This window comes from Boleophthalmus pectinirostris, unplaced genomic scaffold (genome assembly GCF_026225935.1).
Source record: "Boleophthalmus pectinirostris isolate CB_2022bp ecotype Guang Dong unplaced genomic scaffold, ASM2622593v1 HiC_scaffold_5, whole genome shotgun sequence".
Lineage (NCBI taxonomy): Eukaryota > Metazoa > Chordata > Actinopteri > Gobiiformes > Gobiidae > Boleophthalmus > Boleophthalmus pectinirostris.
This window is the reverse complement of record NW_026571404.1, coordinates 23,491,529-23,519,142: the sequence shown is the minus strand read 5'-3', so window position 1 is coordinate 23,519,142 and position 27,614 is coordinate 23,491,529. Positions and strand designations below refer to the sequence as shown.

Below are 27,614 nucleotides of genomic sequence, written 5' to 3'. Positions count from 1 at the left end.
TGCAGGATTATTTCTCAATCAATAATTCAGTCGAGCATTCAGCATCAGTCAATCTAAATACATAAGATTATGATGAGGAACACCATTATATTGGTTAAAAGCTCATAAAGCTCAAGGCGTTTTCACCTAATATACCCCCATTTACATTTTTCATTCAACTTAATTACTGTTATTTTAAGATAATTACAATGGCCTTCTCAGGATGAAGGAAATTTGCTTTGCAGTTAATGCTTTAATGCGTGCATTTATGTAATAATGAAATTAACAGTACACTTTTGTTTATGTTGCCACCTTCACTTAATAGGTATTGGAATTTATTACAAAACAAAAACCCCAATATCATATGCAGTTGATTTATACTAGTGTTCATATTTATATCAGTTCATTTTCTCTGTTCCTAAGCAAAGTTTTATGTAACAAAATAACTGTATGCAGCCCTACACTCCCTCAAGTTTTCAGGAGTTGACAACTTGGAACAGAGGAACATTATTCATACAGCGGTCCTCCTCAGGACACTGTGTCTTTGACTGTCACCGTTCCTCCAGTGATGAGTGATAGTGTTATGTGACATGTGCAAGAGCATGCTGTTCACTAGACTAGACTGTCCATCTTCCCTCATTTGATGTTAATACAAACACACATATTCTCATAGTGTAAAGTAGAGTACATTTCCTGCAGGTTGTGCTGGCCCTTACATGTATAATTTAAATTTTAGACTTCGACTTAGGCAAACTTTTTCAAAACTGATCCATGAGAGAAATGTCACATTTCACAAAATGGTAAATGGTCATAATAAAATCTAAATAAGTAGCAAAAATTGCAAGAGACGGGTGTCAAATAAGGCATAATTATGATACAGTGATTGACAGGACATAGGGTTATCTGTTATTTTATTAACTATCATGGTTAAATATAAAATACATGTTTAACAAATACTATTGTGTTGACAGACCTCTCCAGATGTTTTCATTCCCAAAGATCGCAGTAGTGACTTGGAAGCCATCAGTAAAGTCATACTGGACGCCCAGCGCTTCATATACATCTCCATCCCGGATTATCTCCCTCTCTTTGGCATGAATAGTAACAAGTAAATATATTTTTTGTTTCCTTTGGATGTATGGACACAATTTATTTATCCCTGTGTCTGCCAAGGTACTGGTCCCGTATTGATGGCTGTATTCGTGAGGCTGTACTACTGAGGAAGGTCCGTGTCCGTCTGCTGATAAGTTGTTGGGAAAATACTCATCCGCTCACATTCAACTTCGTCTGGTCTCTGAGGAGCTTGTGTATGGAGCAAGCCAACTGCTCTGTTGAAGCTGTTAGTTCACTCTATTTTCTATATGTTTTGCATTCACGAGTTACCTTATACTCAGAGGTGTAACGTAACAAAGTACTGTACTTAAGTACAAATGTTTGGTATCTGTACTTTACTTAAGTACATATGAAGTGGATACTTTTACTTTTACTTCACTACATTTGAGAGCAGGTATCTGTACTTTCTACTCCACTTTTGAACAGGACTGAAAAGTAAAAGTATTTTTCATTATGATCTGAGACCTGCTGAAAGGGCTGAAGGATTTATTTTTATTTTATTTTATTTATTCAGTTGTTTTTATTTATTTGGTGATGTTGAAGCTGTATTAGATCTTAAAATTTGTGCAAAATACTTTTACTTTTTACTCTTTAAGTACATTATGTATGGATACTTCAGTACTTTTACTTAAATAACAAAATTGAGTACTTTTTCCACCACTACCTATTCTCTGTATTCAAGTATTACTGTCTCATCCACATGTGTACCTATGTGTAGAAGTTCTTCAGACCCAGAGTGCTGAGAGATGGAAACCTGCAAGGCATAAACCACAACAGATTCATAGTGACGGACAGAGCCATTTATTTAGGTGAGTAGAAGGGGTTAGACCCTCAGCATGTTCTGGTTCAATGACAGCAAGCTTCTCCATTTTAGCAATTGTAATACAACACATAATTTCTTTTAGTTAATTTACAGGTGCACTATGTAACTTTTTGGTTTCTATGGATATGTTATCCATAGATGAAATGTTCCACAGTACGACATTAAACAGCTCTGTGTTATATTAATTAAATTATTGGTGGTTTATAGCTCAAAAATACCTAAACAAAAAAACAGGTATTCTGACTGTGTGCGGGGTCCCCTCTCAACAGATTTGACCTTTAACTTGGTCTGATTTGGTCTCCATTAAGATAGAAAGACTTAATACCATACTGTGAAATATTCCAGACAAAGCAATAACATCTCTACGGAGAAAAGCATTTGACAGACCCTCCACCAGAAATGCACATTTAAACATGGGTAAGCTAATACTGAACCTGCATTTCAATACTTCCTTTTTCAAAGTAGGTAAGTAAAAGTAAGTAAGTAAGTAAGTAAAACTGAAACAAAATGAAAAACAAATAAATAAACCAAACTTTACTTTTTTCATTTTTGATTTTAAATTTAAAACAACTTGAACGCATGATACAGTGATTTTCTTTCTGGGTACTGTGATTTTCTCCTACCAAAGACAGAATGGAGAGTTTCTATCTGAATGTCTAAAATATTAAGGGCCTGTCACTACTATATTATAAATTGCTGCCCACTGGTGACCTCACAGCTTAAAGGTGCATCCTGTAACTTTTTGGTTGGGGTCTGTCACTTTCAGATATTCCATGGTATGAAATTAAACAGATCTACCTTACATTTATTAAATTACAAGTCATTTTATTGCTCAAAAATACCTAGAATAATAGGTATTCTGTGAGTGGAGTTGCCTCTCTACAGATCTGACCAGTAATTTGGCCTGGTTTGGTCTCCATGATGATAGAAAGGTTTAATGCCATACTGTGAAACATTTCAGATGAAGCAATAACATCTCCATGGAGAAAAGTACCACCAGAAAAGTTACACAATGCACCTTTAAGTTAAAAGGTGAATAATGATTTTTATCTTGCTTTTGCTGTGTCTTTCCAGGTAATCTTGACTGGGTTGGTAATGAGTTTTCATACAATGCGGGAGCTGGTTTAGTTATTACTCAGCCAGACGATGAAGACGACAGGAACTCTACAGTCGTTGACCAACTACGAATGGCCTTTGAGCGAGACTGGTTTTCCTATCACACCCACTCACTACAAGTCAATAAAATCCCTATTTGTAACAAGGAGCGGATAAACAGGATGGCCCCAGTTAAATCATCACATTATGACAATATCAATGTCGAGAAGCCTGCGCCCATTAGAAAAAAGGAGGAGGGATTTTTAACAAGACACTACGATGACAAATTTCAAAAGAATACTCACCAAGACGCAACAGGTGGACTTGTTATTGAGAATTACCAAGAACGAGGACAAGTCAAAACCAGTCACCATGACAACAAGAAACTACACATGAATGTCAATGACCAGGACAGTGAAGGAGACACTGCCAGTCAGACAGCAGAAAGCAGCGGCAGCAGGGAGATCTGTAACCCGCCCCTGTGACCATAAGATCAGATTGGTCGCTCTTCCTTTACACTGAAATAGATTTGGACAAGCTCTTTGTAGCATTTTCTTATGAATGTTTTATATATTGAAAAAAAAAAAAAAAAATGCACCGCTTTGACATATGTCTTCAGATAATATATGATGTTCTTGAGGAGATCTCAGGTAGGATTACAATATCTCCTCTGGATTTAAGCACTTTTAATGGACAGTTATAAACTTACATATGTTTTTTCTTCAACAAACTTGCTATTTATTGTATATAAAGTTGTCACAATGAACAGTAGCCTAATTACAATAATTACTTTGTTACAGTTAGGGATGTCATGATATCTCATGTTTTACAATTTATCCTGAGAACTAACTTCACAATTAAACTATTATTCTCTATAATAATCTCACCACAACCAAATAGTGAAATTCGTATTATCTTTCACTCCAAAGTCTAATACATTGCTGTTCCTCATGTATGTGACATAAACATTAAGATAAAAGAAGTAAGGTTTACTTAAAAAAAAAAAAATTGCTCTATTTTAAAAACAATTGTTATCAAATTAATTACAAAAACTAAAAATATTTGACATCTCTAATTACAATAATAGCTATAGATCTTTAAAAAAGAAGCATGTCTGTGTACATTCTATAAGATCTAAATTAGATCAATGACTTCCAGTTGTTTCATTCTGTATACTGGCTCAAATGGCCTTTCTGTCAGTTCACTTTATATATTGTGGATGGCATTAGAGAGGTGGTTTACAATCATTGATCCAATAGATTACCACTGGTCTCACCACTAACTGTGGATCTGAGGTATGAGTTTAGCTAAAGGTCATACCTTTTTCTGTACCTTCTGTTTGTACTTAAATTGATAAGGGGCTCTTGTAAATAGTTCAAATATAAATCCCAAAACTTGATATATTTTACAGCCCGATACATTACTTGACATCGTTCTTCACATAGCCCTGTTCTTACACCACATTCTCTGTTGTTGTAGTTTTGATTATTACAATTCCAACAGTTTAACTTCTATACTTTCTGTGCTACTGTATTCCAAAGAGGTACATATACTGTACCTGAAACATGCACACAATTTGCTACTGTATTTTATGTTAATTTGTGTTTTATGTGTCTTGTATATTTTTATGTGTGTTTTATATTTTTTACATATTAAGCCATCAGCATAGATGTTCTATAGCTTATTGCAAATATAATGCTACTTTAAAAACTGATAAAGATATTGACCCTTAAAATGAAATAAAAATTATAAAAATAATAGATAAAAGATATATGATTGCTATAATTGAACAAATATAATTTTATGACCTATTGAACAAATTAGGTCCAAAGGCCTGGGGTCTGCTGAGAGCCAAATCAATACAATGAATTTTTAACAGGCTGACGCTAACTGAATTTCAACCTCTTGTACATGGCTTATACCACCTTTAATTATTAAAACAATATTTAAAAAATAAAATTTAGATTATGGTGTCTTTTATGTCTATTTACATAGGGGGAAATAGATAGGCAGGGACATGAAAGCTTTCCAGTTCAGTTCTTAAAATACAGCACAAAAAAGTATGAACAAATGTATTTCATAAACAGTTGGTTTTAAGGATGAAAATGTGACCTATCTCATTTTTATATGTGGATTTTTTTTAACTACAAGCTCTGGCAGAATACTGCCATCTTGTGGAAGTCAAAGTCACATTTCTGCAGGGGCTCCAAATACTGCGAAATGATTTTCCTGTTGTAGTGTTTTATTTTGTGTGTTCAGCCACGTCAACATTGCCCTTGCCATTTTATTCTAAATGTTTATTGTGTGTTTAGGAATTGTATGTTGTATGTACTGCTGCAAAGAAGATGTAAATGGAATTGTCTGGGGTTACATTTTTGACAATCAGGGTTTTTTTTTTTACAATTCTTTGGCCCCTGTTCTGAGGTGACTATTGAGACAGAGAGTCGCTAATGTAAAATATAAACCAAGTTATGTTCCTGAGTGTTGCACTAAATGTATATGCTTTTACATGTCGCTGACCTTTTATGGCATGACAGCTGCTTGCATGCCTTGCCTAAGCACTGCAGTTTGCGCCTTTTCAGAGATTACAACAATATATACCTTTATGAATTCAAAGGGAATGTATCTTACTTAATACATTGATAATGCGCACATTTGAAATATAAATACGTTTTTACTATTAATAAAAATATGTATCCTGTTTGTGTTGTAAATTTGTGATCTTATAGTACTGACTTCTGATGACAACTTGAAATTGTAATTGCAATATTGAAACTATAAAAAGCCAAAACATTGTGTGTTTTTATGCATAGACACAAGCATACAGTTTTAAATGTTGCTGTTTGATGTTACTGTACACATAGACTGTGTGACGGTGCCGGGCCCCTTACGCCGCTCCACGCTACAGCCCTGATAGGCTGACGTAACGGTATCCATGGTAACCGATTATGCGTGCTCTCGTTAAACTCCTGAGTGCGCACTTTTGACCGATCAGCTATTGTCCTCGAAAAGACTTTGGGCCACAGACACTAACTATGGACTAACTACTCTGTGCGGACGAATCAGGAGTGATTTTACATATTTGTGCAAGATGAGGCGTCGCGCTCGGACAAGACTGGACACGACGGATTGAAAAACACGGCCGTGTGGGCGCTGTTGTTGTTATCCTCCAGCAGCCAACATGGCTGAGGATGACAGCGAGTGGGTTTTGGAGAGCATCGTCGGCTACCTGGGAAGCCCCGAGTGGGTCATTCCTGTCACTGACTTTATGGAAAACAAATGCACAGGTAAACAAAGGCCGTGGCTCATTCATACATAAATGTGACGTGGCTTTACCTACTCTGGAGAAGTTGGGGGCATTTAGCTTCTTGGCTAACTATGCTAACAGGGTCTTGCATTGATGTGAAAAGCAAATGGTTAAAAACTGTTTTGGAGTTGCGTATTTGAAACATATAGCTACATTTATTAGTATGAATTTAAAAAGATAACTACGGTGAATATGGACACACTAATGTTTGAAATACGCATGTCAACATACCTTATTTTATGTATATATTTTCAGTTTTTGATGACGAAGAAGAAAATAAATTGTCATACACTGAAATCCATCAGCAATATAAAAACCTTGTAAGTACTTCATTTATTACACTGATGACTGAAATTTCATTGTACATTTTATGTACATTTTGTAATACTTCTTTTTGGGTACTTGTGTGGATTTTGCCTTTGTAGGTGGAGAAGTTGTTAGAGAATTATATGCAGGAAGTAGGAATTAATGAACAGCAGTTTTTGGATGCATGTACCTCCCCATTTGCCAAGTCCAAAACTTTGCAGGTATAGTAAGCATTTTGTTCTCCATCCTGCCCATTCAGACCTGAATGCACAAACTGCTTTACAAAACTTTAGCTTTAGCTTTAGTAAATGTTTACAACAGTTTTTCTTCTGTTTCATAAAGTTCTGTTATGCAATAACTATTTCCGATACATTATTTACAGTAAAAGCATTGGCTTTATGGAAAATTATTCTAATGAAGAAAAATATAGACCAAACCGACTGAGGGTGTATCCAAAATGGTGCAAAGAATGTTGCTTAGACTCCATTAAGTGACATTATTTTATGCATCTAAAATAAATTTGCAGACCCTGTCCTGTTTTTCTAATTAATCTTCAGCTGTAACCTTATATAAATTGTTGAAAAACTGTATAAATTGTTAAAAAGAAATGCAGTAAAATTAAAATTTTAATTTTGTTCTTTACAGATAGTGTTTCAACCTGTTTTGGCAACTGATGACTTCCAGATGTTCCGATCACTTATGGTGCAGAAAAACATGGAACTTCAGCTCCAGGCTCTGAGGGTTATGAAGGAGAGGAATGGTACGTTTGATAAACACACATAGTCAGACTCTATAAGTAAAAAGAATAAGGCTCAGTCTGGTGTCTGTGCACAGGGGAGCTTCCTGAATGTCTGACACATGGGGCAGATGTGATGAGTGAACTGCAGCAGCAGGAGATGAAGATTCTTCACCAGGTTCTACAGTATGTGCCATTTTAATAAATCACAACAAATCTGTAGAAAATGCTCAAATAATTGAAAAAGTGTTGTTTTAACTAATGTAGTTTGTACTGTTCTCTATTACATCGTAACTGTAATATAATTATGCAAAGGTTTTACATTTCTGTCATTTTACTTTAATATTTACTGGATTGACTCTTTGTGACGGTTGATGATGTTACACTGTAGTCTGTTTGTTCAAAGTGTTAGCTTTTACCTGCTTGGTGCTCAGTGCTTCTGCCTGTGTCCGGCCTCACTTCTCAAAGCTGCGGCTGCTTGTTCTATGTAATGGGATTTGGTTTGCAGCAGCAGAACACACTGAGTCTAATGGGACCGCATGTAAGCTTCTTAGGGTTCAGCTAATTTAGGCTGGAGGGGAATGACACTGAGCAAGCAACTGAGAAAAATAGTATTTTGATCCCCTTTGTCTTACCCAGGTAACTTGGCAGCTAATCAGCCAATCAGATTTAGGCTAGTTCAATTTCCTGTTCTAACACAAGCATAGTCAGTTTATAAACAGAGAAAGCTTCATTATGTGCTTTACAAAGTATACAAAGATGTCTTAAAATGTATTTCTACCTTAGAGCAAAAGTTAATGTTTTGTGTATGTCTTTGCCATAAATGTAGTTTAAGTGAATAAGTCAAGTAAAGGGATCTGAGCGTAGCACCCTTGCAATAGATGGCAAAACACGACACAAGATCTTATTGGCTAATACTTACTTTTCATTAGGCACTTGTTTAAAGAGTGTTTGCCATCTGTAAGTAATATGAACTACAAAATTTGACTGTCACATGGATCTCTTATAAAATCTCTATCTTCAGGAAGTCAAAGGAGGAGTATGAGGAGGAGATGTCCTTTAGGATGCTGTTAGATGAAGAGAATGGTTCCACATCCAGCAGCAGCTCAGATAAACCACCGAGAGAGAGCAGTGAAGTAAAGGAGGCCTCCACTTCCAGCCAACAAGAAACTTCTGCCAAGGTAAGTCTAGGCACTGTGCCCCAGTAGACTACTTAAATTTGATTTATATCCCGTTATCTACTCTATTGCTTCCCGTTTTAGCTAAACAATAATATATTGTTATTCCTAGTGCTAGTGTTCCTTTTGTAGTTATTATTTGTTTTTGTTTTAATACAAATGCCTAAGTTCTAAATGTGTTATTAATTTTACAAAGGAAAAGGTTGAAGAGACTGACTTTGGCACTAATGGTCACTTAAACCCAGCAGTGAATGGAAACACTTCCTCTGAATCTAGTCTGGTAAAGTAACTGTAGAATTATGTAGAGTAAAAAAATACATTGTAGTCTAAATATAGATAAATGTTAGTTTATTTTATTTAGATCCACATGAGCTTCTGCAGGGTCCTGCATCAGCTACTCTTCTTTTATGTTGTTACTTTCCTTTAGTAATGGTGTTTTGAAAATAAGTTGTAATACTTTCAAGACATCATCAAACATCTGTCAAGTCCACACCTGCTTGCTTAGTTACTTAGCACTAGCACATCCTGGTGGTGTTTAAATATCATGTCATGCTGATCTTTACACAGGTCAGTAGCAGAACGGTCTCATTTGAGGACAGCAAAATGGCAGGTCAAGAAACAGCAGCAGAGATGTCTTCATCAAAGCACACTTTAGGTAACACACTTCACACAAGCAGACCCCCAGCACTATATCCAAGTGTAACTGTAATATTGGCATCAATTTTATAATCAATTTTAAATTTTAATTTTAATAAAATGTTGTCATGGTTTGCTGCTAATTACAATATACTTACATTTTTATCTTCTCTTAAATGCAGGATCTACAAATGGTGTGGATCCAATTGTCCTTCCAGCAGTAAGGCCACCAGTGAAGTCCAGTGCATGCCCAGCCAGTGTCAGTCCCACCTCCAAGGAGTTGGAAGAGGTGCGGTTGGAGGCTGGTCTCTCTAAGCCATATACTGTAAGTCCAGTCTGTTTTCCTAAGGCACCATAATGTAATGTCTATTAATGCTTTTATAAAATTATGTTTTAACTATATCCATGTATCTCTAAATGCAAAAGTCCCACAGTTTGGGTGTGTGTGTGTGTTGCCATATTTACACAGGAGCTGCCAGAGTCAGAGCAGGAACAGCTTCAGCAAAGAGCCACATATCTCCGTCAACAGAGAGACAAACTCCATGCTCTGAAAAAGGAGCAGCAGAAAAACAGACACAGTCCACCAGAGGAGGTGCCATCGAGCCCAACAGCAGCACCCACTGCTCCGGTATTATACATCTCTTCAGTTTTTGCTCCTTCACACGCTCTTAGCCTGACCAGTCAGTTTATAAATACTCTTTTTGTCATAGCATCTTTAACATTCATTGCCAATTTTATAACAGCTAACTTTGCTAATTTGTTATATCTACAACTGTATCAGTACTTTTCAGCCTTGGTAGTTACTGCATTTTGTCAATGTCATCCTATGATATTTGCCATCAAGTCACTTTTGTTTTAACATCTAACTTTTTCCCCATTACTTCATTGTCATTCTTGCTGGTCAGGAGGCAAAGGGGCAGTCCCAGATGAATGGGAATTGTTCTCCTCAAACTACTCACTCTGTTAAATCATCCAAACCAAAGGTGATCCATGTATTTGGTAACTGTAGGGAGTGCTTTATTTTCATTGATGTAGAGCTTTGTAGAGTAGCCAACCCTTGTGCGAGGTTTCTGGCTTTTTCTTTTTGGTCATTGTGTCTCAATGTAATCAATGTAATTCTGGACAAATGTGGGCATCTCACTTATTATGCCTCCATCAAAACAAAACATTCCAATTTTGCTTATGTGGATTTTAAAAAGCACTTGAAAATGCAAAACTATTTAATTTACCCTAACCCTAAGGTTTTTGAGGAACCAATCAAACTAATAAGACCACCAAAAGTCCATATCTGCACTAAAATGTGGTTTTGATGTTGCACCATGCAAGTTATAGACCCAAAAATATAACTGGGAGGTTCCCGTGGGTGGTCTGTGAAAATGGGTTGAACCTCAAGCTACAAAACAAGTCTAGAGTCCATATAGTTTAAACTACAGCTCAGTGACTAGAAGACTGAATCTGCCCGAGAACAACAAAGGCCAGTGCTCTTCGACAAGCAAAGAAAGCACATTGTATTTAAATGGCAGAGTTTAATGTTCAACTTTGAAAACAAAAAATAACCTTACACCTATCAACCATAACCAGTTCCTGCTGCTGCATCTATCACTGTTTATTACTGATGTGCCATTTGTCTTTAAACAGGAGATCTCTGCAGAGGAGAAAAAGAGGCTACAGAAACGAAAACACCTAGCGGAAAAGTTGAAAGAAGAGGTAATCAAAAAATAATGACCTTACTGCAATATTTAACAATCAAGTATCCTCCAGCCGTCCTCCACTGTAAAGTCACACAAGGCTTCCTGTACACCACCAACTCCTGACATTTTGTGGACACAAATACTGTAAATCTTCTAATAAATCTTCACAATGCAAAGGTGCAAGTAATCATTGCACTGCACATGCCACATGGAGTATTTTGGACTGATCTATAAGTGCATTACCTGGTAGAACATGGATGTCACCAGATGAGAAGCCGAAGCACCAAGTAAATACCACATTCCTCATACTTTTAGATTTATGCATCATGACATTTGCAGTTTCTTATAATGCACATTTGTTTTGTTAAGTCGTCCAATTGCAGTTTTTCTTTTGTTATGCAGTAAAGTGTCAACTTTTGTAGTAATGTCTTTTTGTGTGCATCTTGGCTGAAAAACGTCTTTTGCATATTAGTGTTGAAAAAGTTTTGGTGGGAACAAAAATTCACTTTAATCATCTCAGTATCTGTAATACTGTGTACACTGAGTGGCATATACTGTTGAATAAATTATTTTATATTAACTATGACTTTGTTTGTTGGATTGAGTAAACCACAATAAAATGTCTTTACAAGTTAATTATGTTGTAGTATTTGCTGTAATTTTATTGTTATGTAAGCAACATCTTAAACCTGCCATCTGTAAGTTAAGTTTGATTTTTTTTTTACCAGTACCAGTAGTAATTACAGATGGAGTAGATATAAAGTTCACCACTTTTATGGTGGGGTGTCCGACACCCACTTGTCTCCATCCATGGAGATGTTATAAAATTGCCTGGAATGTTACAAACTATGGCAACTTTTCTAGCATTTATTCAACAATTTCAAAGTATAAAAATGGAAAACCTGTAACTTGGCCAGGTAATAACACGTTTTCTTCCATTGAGAAAAGCTTGACATACCGTGGAACATTCCAAGAAAAGTACTACATAGTTTTCCTTAACATAACTTTTTCCGAGTTAAACTCTTGTCTTATTTGGTTGAAAGCTATTTACTTCAGTATTCTGATTAGAAAAAAGAAAAAGTAATTTCCAAGTGTTTGGCTGCAAAAATGTACTTTACTGCAGTTAGTCATTTTAAAACCAGCAATTGCAATTCCTCTGCATTTTACATTGAATCAAATGAACTCTGAAAGGGTGAAATTAGTGACCACACCTTGTGTGTAACAACAAAAAAGACACACGTAGGCAGCTTGTCCCCCTCTCAAACCAGGTCAGGAGAAATTATTATAAAGAAAAAAATCTGTACAATAATTTTAACAAAGTGAAATTTCTGGCCAACATAGTCCTGTGAGATGTGGTTTATCGCCCGACTAAAACAACTGTTAGAAGTCCTGCTAACTTAAAACAAGGCCTCGTGTCTTCTGGCTCAACAAGCCTTTTGGTGTCCTCCCATGCCTGAATTATTCTGTCAACTACCGCTTCAACCAGTCAAGCTTTCTACATCTTTTGGCTAGTCCTGCTAGCCTGACTGGCTCTGAGCACAATTCATTCACTGGTTGTTTGTCTGGCTTACTCAGCCTATTAAAGTCATCCGTTCCATCAGGTTTGAGGGGGTCTACAGGACTTGAAATGAAGACAAGATGCTGCAGGTCCACATCAGGTTGACTGCTGTTGCTATAGCAACAAACAGAGCAGTGCGTGGGACCGCCTTGGCACTGGAGTTTCACTGCAACCTCTGGTCTGAAGTAGGTGGTTTGAGGAGCAAATAATGAATGATAAAAACCCAAAGGCAACATCATGACGGAGGCTGATACAATTAGCCAAAGGTCAATAAAACATGTTGCTGAAACAAGGGTCTTGATCCTTGATTATTGAGTGAAGAAAATCAAATCCTTTCTCCAGATAACTGCTGATCTCCATTTCCAACTACAGTGAGTTCAGACAAGGGCAAACCAGAGATAGTGTCTTTCCCCAACTACAGAAACTGCCAGAGAACACAGGCTGGTCCAGGACCATAGGTTTGGGAGAGACATTGTGTCCATCCAACATCACTGCACAGAAGTCAATAGTTTAGGAGCTGAGACGCGGCCTCTTCCTCACAGACTGTTCTTCCTCCTCTTCTTCATCCTCATCATCTTCATCATCTGGATAGTCTACCAATCCAACCATTGCCGTCTAATAGGAAAATAAAGCGAGAGATTAATTTAAACGCATTTAAAGGATTCACAGTTGTCCCTGTACAATTCGGATGGAAAGGTGAATTGCTGACACAGACCTTGACGACTGGTGAAGCAGGAAGGGCCACAGTCTTGACTGTGGATGTTGAACTGCTCACACTGACGGCTGCAGAAGAAGGGGGAATCGCAGCAGATTTCCCGTTGTTGTTGGCACTGTTGGCTCCATTGGCAGCTCCTACAGGTGTCAGAAACACATTTATTGGCTACATAGGTAGCAAAAACCAATCAGTAAATCAATTTCTGGAGATGCAATTTACCTTTCTTGGCCTCCATGTACTTGCCGTAGCTGTCAGAGAAATCCTCTTCCATGCGGCCTTTATCCACTGTTTCACCATCTTCATCATCTTCATCGTCATTAAACCACAACTCCTCATCTTCATCCAGTGACCTTGGATCCCGGCGATATCTAGTCATTACAAGAAAAAGTATTAAATACATTTTGTGCATCAATTTCTCCCTCAAATATTGATTACAAACCTGTTGAGCCTCTGGCTTTGCCTGTCCTTCTCCTGCTCATACCGCCCTTTCAGGCCCTTAAAAGTTTGAACGTACTCAATGGATTCAAGTGCTTTGTAGAAGTTATCCACAATGTGAGCAATCAGAGACTTAATGTCCTCCTATTAAAAAGACCAGTGTTAAGCATTAGGAAGAACTGCATAATTATATAAGCAAAAATGGCTGTTTGAACATACCACTTTAATAAACTCAAAAAGCTCAATGATGGCAGAGTTAAGCAGGTTGTATCGAGTACCATTGTCCAGTAGGGCATTTATGACAGGTTCAAACAGATTCCCTTTAATGATGTAGCGGTTGTAATACTCATCCTTGAGGCCAATGATCCTGCGCATAAAACGCAGCGCACCTGGGGATGGAAAACAGCTTTACAACACTTGGGGGAAAAAAATCTCACTTTTTAAATACATGAGTATGTCATGTGCCTGGACTTACAAAGCGCTAGGAAAGTATGTTTTGAGTTCATGAGCACCAAAACTCTCCTGAGCAGATCTTTATTCATGATGTATGTCTTGATGTGATATGTGTGGTGCTCCACACAGAAGGTCAGGAGCTCCAAGATGAGAGCTAGCAACTGGGCTGTCTGGAAGTTATCTTCTCACAACAAAGAAACATAACATTGACCAAACTGCAATGAAATAATAAACTCTACCAATACCAAACAAAAAAAACAAAAAACAAAAACATACTCACCTGGACAGACTGGGTTCATTTTAGTTGTGCCATCTTGTAGATCTGAAATCACATACAATGAAAATACATAAACTAGTGGTGTGCATTACTATATATTGTACGTATTCTGTGTATTACTATATAATTACTCTAGTTTATATTACTATAGTTACTCTTACAATACCTTTTGAGTTTTTGTCATGTGCTGTATTCGCCAGAAGGGGAGCAGTCAATACATGCATGCAGTATTTGTAGAAGAAACTCAAGAACTCAGTCTTCTCAGTTTTCTATTGGGAAATATAACATTAGAATCAGGCCAACAGAATAAACTCGAACATGAGCAATAGATGTGTGTGCCCGTACATTTGTGGAGGCCAGCATGTTCTCAGGGTCAATGAGTGTCCTGAGCAAACCCATCAGCTGAACAGCACCTCCTAACTCTGGATCAGAGTCACAAATCATCTGCTTGATTACTACATTTATTAAAAGCACATCCTGGGAAAAGAAACAATACCTTAAGTGGCTAGTTCAAGACTAAATTTAAGATTTTATAACAATAACAACTCACGTCATCCGTTTGTTGAGGTTCCTGCATTACAAACTCCCTGACCATGGAGGGGCTGAATTCAACAAGGTAGGAGAAAATGTCTGTCGCTGCTGCTCTCACCTGCAGATCATCCATTCCCTGTTAACAACCAAAAGAGAAATTTAACACACACACAATTTTTTTTTTTATATTATATATTTATATATAGATAGAGATATAGATAGATACACATACATACTTACATATATATACATATATACATACACACACACACACACATATATACACACACACAGGTTTACAAAAGAGACTGCTTGCAAAGAAAAAACTGACCATCACAATCTCAAGAGCAGGTAAAATTCCAAGGTTTGCCAGTGTTTTAAAGAAAGCATCTCTGTTCTGGGGTTGCAGTGTTTGTGAAAAAGCACAGAATTCCTTCACAAAATTGACCTGAGAAGAGAAAACGTTTAACATTAATATGCCCTTTTAATAAAAAATTAAGTAAAAAAAAATAAATAAATTTCGCTTTCATAAAAAAAAACAAAAAAAAACAGTTAACAGTTTAATGACTAGTCTCCGTCACAGTGAAATTAGACACATGAACTTCACAATGAAAACATTTTCACTTACAAGTTCTCTTCTTTTACCGTCTTCGGTAGCTTCATCAGTTAACTGGGCAAAGACTTCTGTTAAAAACTTCTCATCCTCCTTTGGAAAAATGTCAACATAAAAGACAAAAATTACAAACTATTTAAACTATCAACTATAAAACATCAGTTACTCAAAACTACAAAGCACTATGAAGCCAAACATTATGAATGATGTTTATTACAGTAGGCATACCTGCAACATGCTCACAATCTCCACCTTGTTGAAGAAGATGAAGGAAGTGAGGGTAGAGAGAAAGTTTTCTTCAAAAACAGAGGGTGTGGGTAGGATGATGTCCTGGATGTACTGCACCCGGTAGGTCTGATGGATCTTTTGTCGGAGTTCAGAGTCTGTGATAGGGATCACCTCTTTAAACTTTGCCGTCTTGGTCAAGAACTCCCTGTGGCGTTTTGGCTGTACAAGTGCTGGGTCATACTCAAGGCAGCCCACCACATCCATAATACAGTCATCGGAGAACATCACTTCAAACAGTGCAGCTTTATTGAGAAACAACACTCCCCTGACAATTTCATACAGGTGGTGAAGGCCTTCCCTGTTGTCCAGATCCTCACAAACACGGAAAAGCCCAAGCAGCTTCTTTATGTAGCCTTCAGTCATCAAAGCTAGGGCCAGTTTCTCTCTCCTAATTGGTGATGAAAGAACTGAAGTGACCAGGTCAGCGATCTCTTCCAGTCGGCCCAACTCACAGGGAGGGAGCTCCACCAGGTGGCTGGTCTCAGGGATCTCATCAAAGCGCTCCTCTTCAGATTCATCGATTGGGTCCTGTGTAATATCCAGGGCTGGGTCTTTGCCCTGTACCTAGTCAAAGTAGGAGACAAAAAAGTTGTGAGAACATTAAATGTTTTTGTTTTTTTCACAAGGAAAACAAAATTACCTGGCATATTTTCTCCCAAATCTCATCACAGCCTGCTTTTTCTTGGAAGCTAAGGGCAAGGTCATAGTTGTCTGCTTCTGACCACACAATCAGGGTGTCCTTAAGACAACAAAAAGAAAAATATAAAAAACTAGCAACTGTACATATAAACAACTACATTGTTAGGTTTAGTTAAAAAATATTGTACAATTTTCATTATATATTTAACAATATTTAATCTACTGCGCACACATTTTTGGAGAAAAGGAAAGTAACCCCAAAAATGATAACTGACAGCCACTCAACACACATTCATGAATAGTTTAATAAACAAATTCTCTCAAAACTCTTACCTGTTGTTTCTGGTAAGCTGTGTTGGGACTTATTTTGGACTCCAGCAGAAGTGAACCTAGAAACAAACAAGTGATACAAGTGGTTGAATAGCGCCTCAACTAATTTACATAGAAACTGTAAGGAGAGGTTAAACGTGGGCCATGAAGCAGTCGGGCCATATGTGGTAGTTACGTGGTGGTGAGATGTGGGTTCATAATTTTAGAAAAATGCAAAGACACTTTATGTAGTTGAAGCCGTTTTGTACATTTAAGACTTTGGGGCGCCATGCTACACGAAAACACTGCATGATGAAACAGGAAAACAAACAGACACGGTAACTATTAACTACGACACAATAAAAACAGCACTCAGTTTACAGCGCATGAGGTTCAAAAGATCATGACCTATGGCAACATAATAATCTATAACTGGCTTCTGCTCAGCCAGCAATCGTCAAGCTAAGCTAAACTAGCACACGTAAAGCTAAGCGTGTACAAATGTGGCTACGTGCTAAGCTACCAACTCACCGTCAGATTCCGCTCGAACCAATAATGAGATTCCTTTTAGTCGTTCTACAAAAGTCGAAGAAACGTGTCCAGTCCCTCGATCGTCCCACTGACGGTCTTCGTTTAGCGTATATACTTTTACTCTCCGCCGAGTGTCCGACATGGCTAACCGTGTGGCAGCTAGCACACTAGCTGGCTGCTAACTAGCTAACACCGTTCGCCTCACTGTTTTCTATCCTCGACTTGTTAACTTTGTTTCCACCTGCATGTTAATACATGCACGTCTGGAAAATGTGGAATATACAAAGCTGTTTATGAAACTATTTTATAAAGCCATAACATTTAAAAACAACGATAACGGGAGACGTAAAACGAAATGTAAAAATCAAAGAACACAACAACTCCAGCGGCCTGTACGCTAGCGTCCACAACCCGCCATCTTGTATCCCGTCTGTGTTCTTTTCTTCTTCGACGTCAATCACGCGCACACAGCCGCGGGTCTCCACCTCCGAGCGACACCACGAGCTACACGAGCCAATGGACGTGCTGCTTTTCTGTGACCTGCAGCCTACCTGCACTGGCTATTATCAGCGCCACCAAGCGGACTATTCGCCAACCTTTCTCTTTCATGCTGCATGAAAGCAAATACATTTGAGAAGTTAAAAAAACACATTGTCTAGTGCACCTTTGCATTTGGAATCTATAGACTTAAACTTGTTGGTCACAGGAGGTTTCTCATCATTTTCCCTTAGCTAGTTAATCCAAGTTACTTGATTCAGGCCTACTGACTTGAACAAATTCTTCATTTTACAGAACTCAACATCAAATAACTATTGACAACTGACAGGGCCATTCCTTTCTTATCATTTTATTTCCTGCTCTTCCACTCAACCCCTCTTTGTTTTTTACCCATGGCTCAACAATTAGACTATGGCAACATTTATTACTTTGTTGTGAAGGTCAATCACACAAAACAAAATTAAACACTTCTAGATAGATGGCTTTATTTACAAATAAGACAAATAGTATGTGCACCCATAAGAATTTCTGATGTGCTGCAAATTGTTTGATGAAATGTATGCCTATTTGTATTGTGGAGGTACTGACAAAAACAGGTTGTCATGTTCATCTTGCTGTTCAAAATCTCTCCAAATCAACTTGAAGACATACATATTCAGTAGAGTAGACCAGAGTTTCTCATATGTAAACCGTTTAAACGTACAAATGCTTTCTGCGGTTATAGTGGCTATACAGTCTTGGTTTAAAATCAACAGCTTGTTTTACTTTGTCATGAATTGGAACTATTGTTCATTCCCATTGAGATACTTTGTTTTTCACTCAATGTTTTGACAACAGTTGCAGCAGGAGACTGAAGGACTTTACGAGAAAGCCTCATTCTGCCGTCTGTGGGGTCCCGTCCAAAATACTTGACCTGTTAAAGCAAAGAATTATAATTTGGACGAACTATATCAACATTCCGGGGATACTTTAATAGTTAAGTGTATTAGAGGATACCTGGATCTGTTGTCCCACCTCAAGCCCCAATGCACTTGGATGCTTTATCTGAAACAAGATTAGATAACGATTTTTGTGCTTAATCATTTCTGCATTTTGGAACATATAAAACAATACTGTTCATCCACAACAGAAAAGGACATCCCTTACCCGTTTGTGGTCCAACTGTGAGTTATGAAGTAAGACAGCACTCATATTTGGATAGAGTTTGACCATTACACCAATGTCCCTGCAGCAGTCCAAAATAGTTGATTAACGAAAGAATAAGTAGTAATTTAAAAAACACCATGGACATTATATTTTGGTAGTGTATTGTTACCTTATTTCAGTTATGGTGGCCGTGTAGACAGCCCCAAACTCCAACTGCTGTTCTTGCTAAGTTTAAAAAAAGGAAAATCAATTATCAATTTATAATTTCATGTAAAGTCTAAAGTTTAAAGTGGTTTACATCATCTTTGCAGATTTCACTGATGAAATCTTGTGCTTCATGCATTGCTCCTGGTGTTGGTGCAAATACTGAAAATGTCTCTTCGTCTATTTGACTTATTGTGACACCTAAACATAGGAAACAACACACTGAATTTGTATTCTTTAAATTATTAAAAATGAATTTTTTTTCATTTGTATTATTCAATAAAATACCTGTTCGAGCTTGCAGTCTACGAAGGTTGTATCCTCCAGGACCAACAAATCTAGCTCTTCTGGAGACAGGCACTCTCACATTTTCTAAAGATACGAAAAAAGATTCAAAAATACAATTATGGAGTTTCACTGACCACATCTGACCTAAGGGTCTACGTGGTGTAATGTAACCCAAATTCTTACCAACAACAGGCCCGTTGTCTTTCCTTTTCTCCCTGGGTTTGGCTATACATTTATTCATGATTCCCAAAATTTCCCTCTTTGCAACTGAGATATGTATAGAAATATTAAACATATTAAAAAGACTGTGATTTTAAAATATAGTGTTAGTAATTAAATCACTCTATTGAACTACCTGTTGCTTGCTGGATTGCCTCCATAACCACTTTAAGAGGCAGCCCGGGAATCTTTACATCTGCCTTCAGATGTAAAACAAAATAATTTTTAAATCTAATTAGAAATTATGTAGCCTAAATCTTTGCATCTAGGGTTAAGTCAAATACCTGTAAAGCAGTAATGCCTTTGTTTGTTCCAGCAAGTTTAAAGTCCATGTCTCCAAGATAATCCTCTATCCCCTGCACAGACAACAGTTTTTCAAGAAAGTGTACTAACAAACATGTTAAGTTTCTGTCAAAATAACTTGGACTATAGCATACAAGAATATCTGTTAGCAGTCTGTAGTCATCAATTTCAGATGCTTTTTCTGGGTTAGGTTTTGATATTAGCCCAATAGCTACACCGGCCACAGCTGATGAAATGGGCACACCTGTGAAATGGAATAAACTCATTTGTGTTACACTCTTCTCACTCTTCAAACTCACACAAATTATTATTTGCAGTTGAACAAAGCTTTAAAATATACCTGCATCCATCAAAGCTAGACTACCTCCACATGCAGAAGCCATTGATGATGACCCTGAAACCATACACAGTAAATATCTGTTAATTTTGGTGAGAAAAATGTTTGAACACTTACCATTAGACTCAAGAACTTCAGCTGTAACTCTTATTGTAAATGGGAAATCTTTAGGAATTATTGGACGTAAAGATTTCTCAGCCAAGGCACCTGAAAATAATAGTATAGAATTCATCATGTCACAAATTCAAACATTTCCAACATAAATATGCAAAACACAAACCATGGCCGAGCTCTCGTCTGTTGAGCCCCCCCGTCCTCCCAATCTCATTAGTTGCATACGGCGGAAACTGTTAGATTTAAATGAAAGAAGATTTACTTTTTTCCATTGACCAAAAGATGGATAACTGAGCACATAAAGTTACTTACCTCATAATGGAGCATAAAATTCTTATCTTTAATGCCACTGAAGTAATAGCAAAAATACAAATTTTATATAAATCACATCTGTATAATACTATCAATTAAAATACAGTAAAGATACCTTAAGGCTGTTGTGATGAGGTCAGGTTTAACACTCGATTCTAAGGAATCAAAAGTGACACTGCAAAGGACCTACAGTAAAACAAGAATTTCCTGAAATATTACTATATACAATCCAAAAACACAACCCGGCCCCGGATAAGCGGAAGAAAATGGATGGATGGACAGACAATCCAAAAACTATATAAAAACATTTATATAAATAAAATAGTGAAAAGAGACCATAACCATAACTGCAACCATACCTGTGTCTGCCCCCTCTGGAACAGAGCAGAACCATGAAGTGGTTGAAACAAGTCAACATCACAAGAAATATTTCTTAGAGCTGTCAAATCTCTCCCATCACACCTAGGAGAGAAATAATAACAAATATTAAAATTATATTTATTTTATCTATTTGAAAAATAAATGCATAAATAATAGTGCATAGTAGTATATAACCTACCTCTGATATTCATTCAAAATCAAATTGCGAAATATTTCTTTGGTAACAACATTAAAAGATTCTATTATTTCAAATGGCTCTGCTTGAGGAAACTTTTCTATAAAAGATGCAAAGTGTCATATTACAAATGTTAAAATATTTTTACTGATGAATATTGCATAATGTGTACCTTTTAAAATTTCCTCAGTCTCTAGTCGGATTTTGTTAATGCTTTCGTCCCTAGAAATCTAAAAATATTTGGGTAGAAATATATACTATTACATATTCAAACAATTCAATACAAATCTGTAGTAGGTGTTTTACCTTATCATGGCTATGGTCCCTAAAAACAGCAGAAATTCTTTCAGCTGAAACTCTACAAAAAAAGGATATAATTGAAAAGTTGTAAAATTGCTTCCCATTGAGATATAACTTAATAAATGTCAAATCTTTGTGTAAAGGAATATGATCTTACAGATGCACTTGTTCCACCATCTCGTCTGGGGCAGAGAACATTTTAAGAGGTACCCGTTTGGAGATCTTCCGCTCTCTTGCCATCTGTTGAATAGCCTGAATAATCTGCTGAGTGTGTTTAACTCCTATTTTCACAGCATGGCAAAAGTCCTGCTGTAGGACATTCTCAGCGGATGCCTCAATCATCACTAAGAAAAGAAGTGCAAAACCAACATGATTTCTGTCAATTAAACTAACTCCATGTATTAATTTACAAGGACTCGCAAATGTTTCATACCAACTTGACTGCTTGGAGCTCCAGCCACGATAAGGTTAAGCGTGCTGGAAGTCATCTCTGCCCGCGTTGGGTTGATCAGTAACTCCCCATCTACCATTCCTACTCGCACAGCACCTACAAGCAGACAGCAACACTTAAAACATCACTTCTATTGGCTAACTTTAGTGAGGTGTATTGATTTTTTTCTCACCAACTGGCCCATGCCAGGGGATGTCAGACAGTGCCAAAGCAGCAGAAGCTTCAAGAAGAATTATAGTTTGGTAAATCTATTGCAAATCTTTGTTGAGAATGTTAATAAAAAGCGCTAACCTCCATTTATAGCAAGCACATCAGGGTCATTGACACCATCCACAGCCAGCAGATTGCAAAGAATCTTAAAAGTGAAAATAGTCCAATTAACAAAAATCTACTTTAATTGTAATTAGCAAAAACACTGTGCAATGAAGGCATAAAGCTCACCTGTGTATCATAAAAGTAACCAGGAGGGAACAGTGGTCTAATAGAGCGATCTGAAAGAAAATAAAGGAATTTACCAAGATATTTAGACCTCAAAGAAAAAATCCCTTTAAATAGCATTATCCTACCTATTAATCTACTGGTCAGGATTTCATTATCTGTAGTTCCAAGCTCTCGTCTCAAATAGTTTGTGGGGATTCTCCCTGCAGCTGCTGCTTTCTGTCTGTAGTCTACCTGTACAGGTAAGAAAATATAGTCTGCTGTTAATGTGTACCGAGTCTGTGAAAAAAAAAAAAAAACGCTATTATGTATCTTAGTAACGGTAGAAATATAGCATACCACAAGAGGCATAAACTGAGATGGGGATGGCTTGACTTTGCTCACAGCTGTCACCATTACAGAGGTATCCCCAAGCTGTGGTAAGAAAAGGTAAAGGTTGTGAATGGTCAAATATAAGTATGCACCAGGCAAGTCGCTGTTACATGCATATTCATATGAGTTTTGTTATGAGCCCATTGTACCTGTACAACAGCAGACCCATCAGCAAATCTGGCAAATCTCCCAGAGGAGATCTCAAGCTTCCTATAATGAAGTTAAAGTTAGTTAATGGGAAGCTGTAATATGCACAATAAGTGCGTAAAAGCAAAGCACAAATATACTCACTTTGCACCAAGGTCCACAGTAATTTTTTGGGGGTGTGAGTGGCTGCTATAAACACTCTGATGACATAACCGGACACAAGGCCGGGCAAACGAATGCCCGAGTCGGAGTAAATATCTCATATGTGCTATTTTAAAAAGCCAGGAATCTTTAAAAAGTCCGTACACCCTGTAAGTGCTTTCAGAGTTTCATTTCACGCGTGGGGGCTTCCATGACAGTACGTCACATGTGCGGAACTACGTCATGAGACTAGGCTTTGTGATTGGTTCACTAAATGAGCAAAAAAGTTTTTTTTTTTTTTTTTACTTTTTACTTTATTATTTTATTTTTTCATATAACGGCCCACAATGATGAAAGGTAAAGATATAGTTAAATAGCATAACATTTATGCAGGTCTACATATTATAAAAATGTGAAGAACTACCGCTAGATGTCACTGCTTTCTTAGAATTAATCAATTGGGCTGTAACGTTTTTCAAAAATTGAATGTTTATAATAATTAAATAAATGAAAGAAAATTACATTTTATTTAGAATTCCAGTCAGACTTCAACCTATCTGGGTCCATGGTTCAGTCCTACATCATGTGGACATCATGTAAGCCACAGTAAAATGATGAAAAAAAACCAAAAAAAAACTCGTGGTTGTCATAGCAACAGATGAGCATTAACACCATTATGTACAGAATACATTACACAGCCTCATGTAATTGCAGGGCAGAGCATTCACAAGCAGACACAGTGACACACACCCCCTCATGTTCATTGTCACCATGGCTAGGTTACTTACTTGATGTAGTATTTTGTTCCCATAGCTCTGGAGATTTCATTATTTGTCTGCAAGGCTCTTGACAATTAGTGTGTAATGAACCACCAGTGTGATAGGATTAGCACTCCTGAAGTTAGTATGCAGCAACCCCTATAGCAGGCCATTCTTTTGCATATAACATAGTGAAAGTATTGGTGATACATCAAGTTACTTGGCATGTATCCCCATATAACTATTTGCTGATAAACAAGGAAATGCCATTTTTGCATGTTAAAATGCTTTGTTGTTGTTGTTTTCTTCCTCTGTCGGGGTCAGGTTTATAACATGGAAATATACAAACAATACACAAAAAGCAAAATGATTTAACAAAACATGACTACACTATATTAAGTAAATTTTATTTAATTGTTAGAAGGACAACAAAATAACTCGAACTCTGATTTTGCATGTCTGTGTTCTATCAGTGTACTGTTCTCAAATACAATCTTTCATGTTTTGTAGATAGAAGATCAGAAGCTGTCTTTAATTCTTTCATAAAAGGCCTTCACTTAGGTCGCTCTGACACACAGTAGAAAGCAGCCAGTTAAAATTCCTGCAGCGCTTTCACCAACATGAGTGTTTTTCAGGAATGCTGCGGTGGCTCTGCATAATCCCTGAGTCATACATAAAGGCTTTTTTTTTTTTTCAAAGAATTAAGAACAAGTCAGGATAATTATGTTCAGTGATGATTATGACACTTTATAACTTTGGTACATCTCCACTTATAAACCATTTGTTATTTCAACTACTGTGAGCGAATTTCATATAACTGTTTTATTGAATAAATTAACTCTGTACATCAACTCTATTTCTAAAGCTCTGGCTACTCTTCTGCACCTTTGGTTGTCAAACATGTTGAGCAGAAAAACAAGCCACAACAGGTGCAGTATTGTTAGATAGACTACTGCAGGCAATGGCCCCAAAGCTGTAGCATCACAACAACTGTCATGATGAAAATGCAAATAATTAAGCTATGTTGTTTTTGCTTTTTAAACCAGTGTCTCAAGAGGCTGAGGAACTGCATAAGCTTCTGAGTCCACAACAGTTGATGTGGTTTTAACCTGTCACTGGACCACAAACTCTTTGGCCTTAAATGGTGACCCTATTAATCATGTGTTGATTATATGTCTTTTATTAAGGAAACTAATCTTTAACCAATTTACTGAGTGCGGATACAAGCAAAACTGCCAAATAGCCGACAAACCTGAATTTCAATAAGAGCTGAACAATGGGTCTAGGCTTTTTGTAACAGCCAATACATGATGAGGTGGATGTATGTGAAATCCTCTAGTCATCTAGGACTTGGTAAATTAAAAGTCACTGTGCACGTTTTCTAGATTTGATGATTCATCTGAATCCGGGTGCTGTACCTGGAGTTGTGTTTGTTTCATTCACACATATAATGAAAATAACCACCACATGACATTACAAGGTGGAACAGAGCATTTTGAGCTTTGGAGATGTAAACAGACTAATAATAAAGGATTACTCAACATGTATGAATGAAATAAAACATAACTCCAGGTAACAGCTTTATAACACGATTTACAGCTCAGAAGAATCCATTTTGTGTAATACAGGAGCTTTAACGCAGAACTTTAATTTGAATAAACTAACATTTTGGGCTAAATAAAGCACGTTTTCCTAGTTGGTCATATAGTTACCAACATATTAAATAAAGAAACTATATATATATTTTAAGTCATATACTAAAACGGCAAGGATGCTGTGATGATTGCCCTATTTTCTTTCCTGATGGGAGGCGGAGGCAGGGAGGCGGTCCTACGTGTCCTCCAGTCATCCTCAGAAGTGCCTCCTCCGTCTGCACCATTTGAACAGAAGCTGAGCAACGAGGGCGCACCGCAGCCGGCTCAAAACACCTCTAATGAATTTATTTTACGCCGCACATGGACTATAAAACTCTGAACGCTTCGAAATGGATACTTGCGTTTATTTTGACATTGCACTGGAGTATTTTGATTAAGGATAACCCCGCGAGTGTTCAAATCTTGTCTTTATGCCAGTAACGGTGAATTTCAGTGAGCCGTGGTTTGTGGAGAAAAACTACACCTAGGTTTTGGTAAGGTCTCTATGAACTGTGTCTAGGTATTTGTATTCGTGGGTAGAAAAATAAGACCAGAACTACTTTTAGATCCTACCCTTGACTAAAATGTGATTCTTTGGCTGTCTGCGCGCTAGACAGACTGAGCCACCCAAATACCCGCTGGATACTCTCCAAAGGAACGTGGATTTACTACTTCTCAAATCTTTACTACGAATACGTGGGCGCTGCTTTCTGGGGCTGTTTGCCAAAATGACCATCGCGTTCATAAAGTCGAAGAAGCGCGAAGACTGAAGAATCAACCCCATAGTTTTTCAAATCCGAGCACATTTTCCAGATCAGCTACACTGGAAAAAATGGAAAGCGAGGTTTTCACCCCTTTGCTGGAGCAGTTTATGCTCTCACCCCTTGTCTGCTGGGTAAGCCCCTATAATTAGCTTCTATAAAATTAATTAAACACCTCTACCTCGTGAATTGCACCATTATAGGGAGGATTGCTGACTCTTAACACGCATTTGAATTGTGTCATCTGTTTTCAGGTGAAGACTGTGGGGCAGCTTACAGTGACAGATGGGACCAAATTGTCGGAATATATTGAATTAGTGGACGGGATTTACCTGAACGAGATCATGTTGGAGATGTGAGTAATTTGACGCTTTGATAAATAGATACTTGCACATAATCATAATATACATTGACCCAATAACCCACAAACCCTCCTGTTGTACTGACGAATGAAACTGTCTTTGACTTTTTTACTGTTTAGGCAAAGACTTTCTATTTAGTGTGTCCCAGAGGTTTGATTGAGTGACTATTTGAATGCAGAACAATACAAATAGACCTTGTGTATGCCAGTTCACAAACAGTTGGAAATGTGCAGCTGGGATCTGTGTAGTACTCCAAATCATCCATTACATTTGAATGTTTTCCTGTATGCATATGTGTGTTTGCGTATGTGTGTGTATGTGTATGTTTCCAATCTGTTCTAACTGTCAACTGCAGCAGACTCCACGACACCCCGCCCCTTGAACTGCACCACTCACTGTTCCTTCTGTGTTGGGAATTGGACTAGACATGGTATTCATTAGGCAGACAAGACTGCGAGATGTGTGAAGAACAAGGAGATGACAGGCTTGATAATATTCCTCTTGATTCTTTGTATAACATTGGACCAGTTTAATATGGTGATGGAGGAGTTTCCTTTGTCTGAATCCAGCATGCTCTTTGCCATAGGTTTTTCACCAATGCCAAAAACTACACTGTCAGCATTTGTGACATGTGCAGTCTGTCATGAGATTGTCACATTCAACCACTCATGATGGATACAACACAAATCACATTCTTTTGGATACCTACATGTAGTTTTGCGGTACTTTTTTATTGTACAGTGATGCTGGATCTTTTTTGTGGTGATTTTTTTTTTTGGCTACAGGATAAGGTTTGAGCTGTAAAAAGTTGAATGAATAATTTCTATGACACATTACAGATGCAAACGAAGTACTTAAGTGTTTCATTCTGCTATTTATTTATTGAAAATCATGTTTTTTGTTTTTTTTTAACAATAGTGTACATTTAGAATAGTTTTGTGGGTTATTGTGTGAGTGACATAGACTTGTTTGAATATTAGCATTTATCGTCTATATTTACCTAATTTGTTATTGTGACCTACAAGAAACAATGAGAAAAGAAATATATACTGAAGGGCTT

The 27,614-nt window shown here is 37.2% G+C and overlaps 5 protein-coding genes across 18 annotated transcripts in view; 3 read left to right on the top strand and 2 right to left on the bottom strand.

The window, feature by feature from the left end:
- The window catches only part of LOC110156929 (inactive phospholipase D5-like), a 54,772-nt gene extending 51,277 nt beyond the window's left edge, over positions 1–3,495 (top strand). The window contains exons 7-10 of the mRNA XM_020921160.2: positions 951–1,087; positions 1,153–1,318; positions 1,811–1,901; positions 2,990–3,495. Coding sequence (XP_020776819.1) covers positions 951–1,087; positions 1,153–1,318; positions 1,811–1,901; positions 2,990–3,495 — 900 coding nt within the window. The remainder of the gene's footprint in view (positions 1–950; positions 1,088–1,152; positions 1,319–1,810; positions 1,902–2,989) is intronic.
- Positions 3,496–5,975: 2,480 nt separating this feature from the next.
- cfap36 (cilia and flagella associated protein 36) lies at positions 5,976–11,418 on the top strand. The gene is made up of 10 exons (XM_020921427.2): positions 5,976–6,297; positions 6,573–6,637; positions 6,743–6,844; positions 7,269–7,383; positions 7,458–7,545; positions 8,384–8,540; positions 9,105–9,192; positions 9,356–9,498; positions 9,643–9,801; positions 10,812–11,418. The coding sequence occupies exons 1-10, from the start codon at positions 6,192–6,194 to the stop codon at positions 10,893–10,895; spliced, it is 1,107 nt and encodes a 368-aa protein (XP_020777086.1). The 5' UTR covers positions 5,976–6,191; the 3' UTR covers positions 10,896–11,418.
- A 540-nt stretch (positions 11,419–11,958) lies between these two features.
- LOC110157020 (serine/threonine-protein phosphatase 4 regulatory subunit 3-B) lies at positions 11,959–17,665 on the bottom strand. The gene is made up of 16 exons (XM_020921266.2): positions 17,214–17,665; positions 16,707–16,762; positions 16,375–16,473; positions 15,675–16,298; positions 15,462–15,539; positions 15,165–15,281; positions 14,853–14,969; positions 14,648–14,779; positions 14,469–14,571; positions 14,306–14,347; positions 14,048–14,206; positions 13,792–13,961; positions 13,577–13,716; positions 13,357–13,505; positions 13,138–13,274; positions 11,959–13,037 (listed from the first exon to the last, which is right to left on the bottom strand). The coding sequence occupies exons 1-16, from the start codon at positions 17,353–17,355 to the stop codon at positions 12,933–12,935; spliced, it is 2,370 nt and encodes a 789-aa protein (XP_020776925.1). The 5' UTR covers positions 17,356–17,665; the 3' UTR covers positions 11,959–12,932.
- Positions 17,666–18,044: 379 nt separating this feature from the next.
- LOC110157025 (polyribonucleotide nucleotidyltransferase 1, mitochondrial) lies at positions 18,045–23,282 on the bottom strand. The gene is made up of 28 exons (XM_020921271.2): positions 23,043–23,282; positions 22,901–22,961; positions 22,719–22,793; positions 22,508–22,613; positions 22,383–22,432; positions 22,233–22,296; positions 22,114–22,161; positions 21,924–22,037; positions 21,648–21,834; positions 21,497–21,548; positions 21,363–21,420; positions 21,194–21,290; positions 20,994–21,096; positions 20,750–20,820; positions 20,635–20,671; positions 20,489–20,555; positions 20,326–20,415; positions 20,212–20,265; positions 20,006–20,115; positions 19,853–19,924; positions 19,705–19,768; positions 19,533–19,616; positions 19,350–19,433; positions 19,156–19,262; positions 19,027–19,082; positions 18,858–18,936; positions 18,708–18,755; positions 18,045–18,624 (listed from the first exon to the last, which is right to left on the bottom strand). Exons 1-28 carry the CDS (start codon positions 23,159–23,161, stop codon positions 18,481–18,483), a joined length of 2,301 nt encoding a protein of 766 aa, XP_020776930.1. The 5' UTR covers positions 23,162–23,282; the 3' UTR covers positions 18,045–18,480.
- Positions 23,283–25,681: 2,399 nt separating this feature from the next.
- The window catches only part of LOC110156825 (girdin), a 53,710-nt gene continuing 51,777 nt past the window's right edge, over positions 25,682–27,614 (top strand). For all 14 annotated transcript variants that reach the window (XM_055162820.1, XM_055162819.1, XM_055162818.1 and 11 more), the window contains exons 1-2: positions 25,682–26,326; positions 26,447–26,547. In XM_055162820.1, coding sequence (XP_055018795.1) covers positions 26,264–26,326; positions 26,447–26,547 — 164 coding nt within the window. In that variant the 5' untranslated portion in view covers positions 25,682–26,263. The remainder of the gene's footprint in view (positions 26,327–26,446; positions 26,548–27,614) is intronic.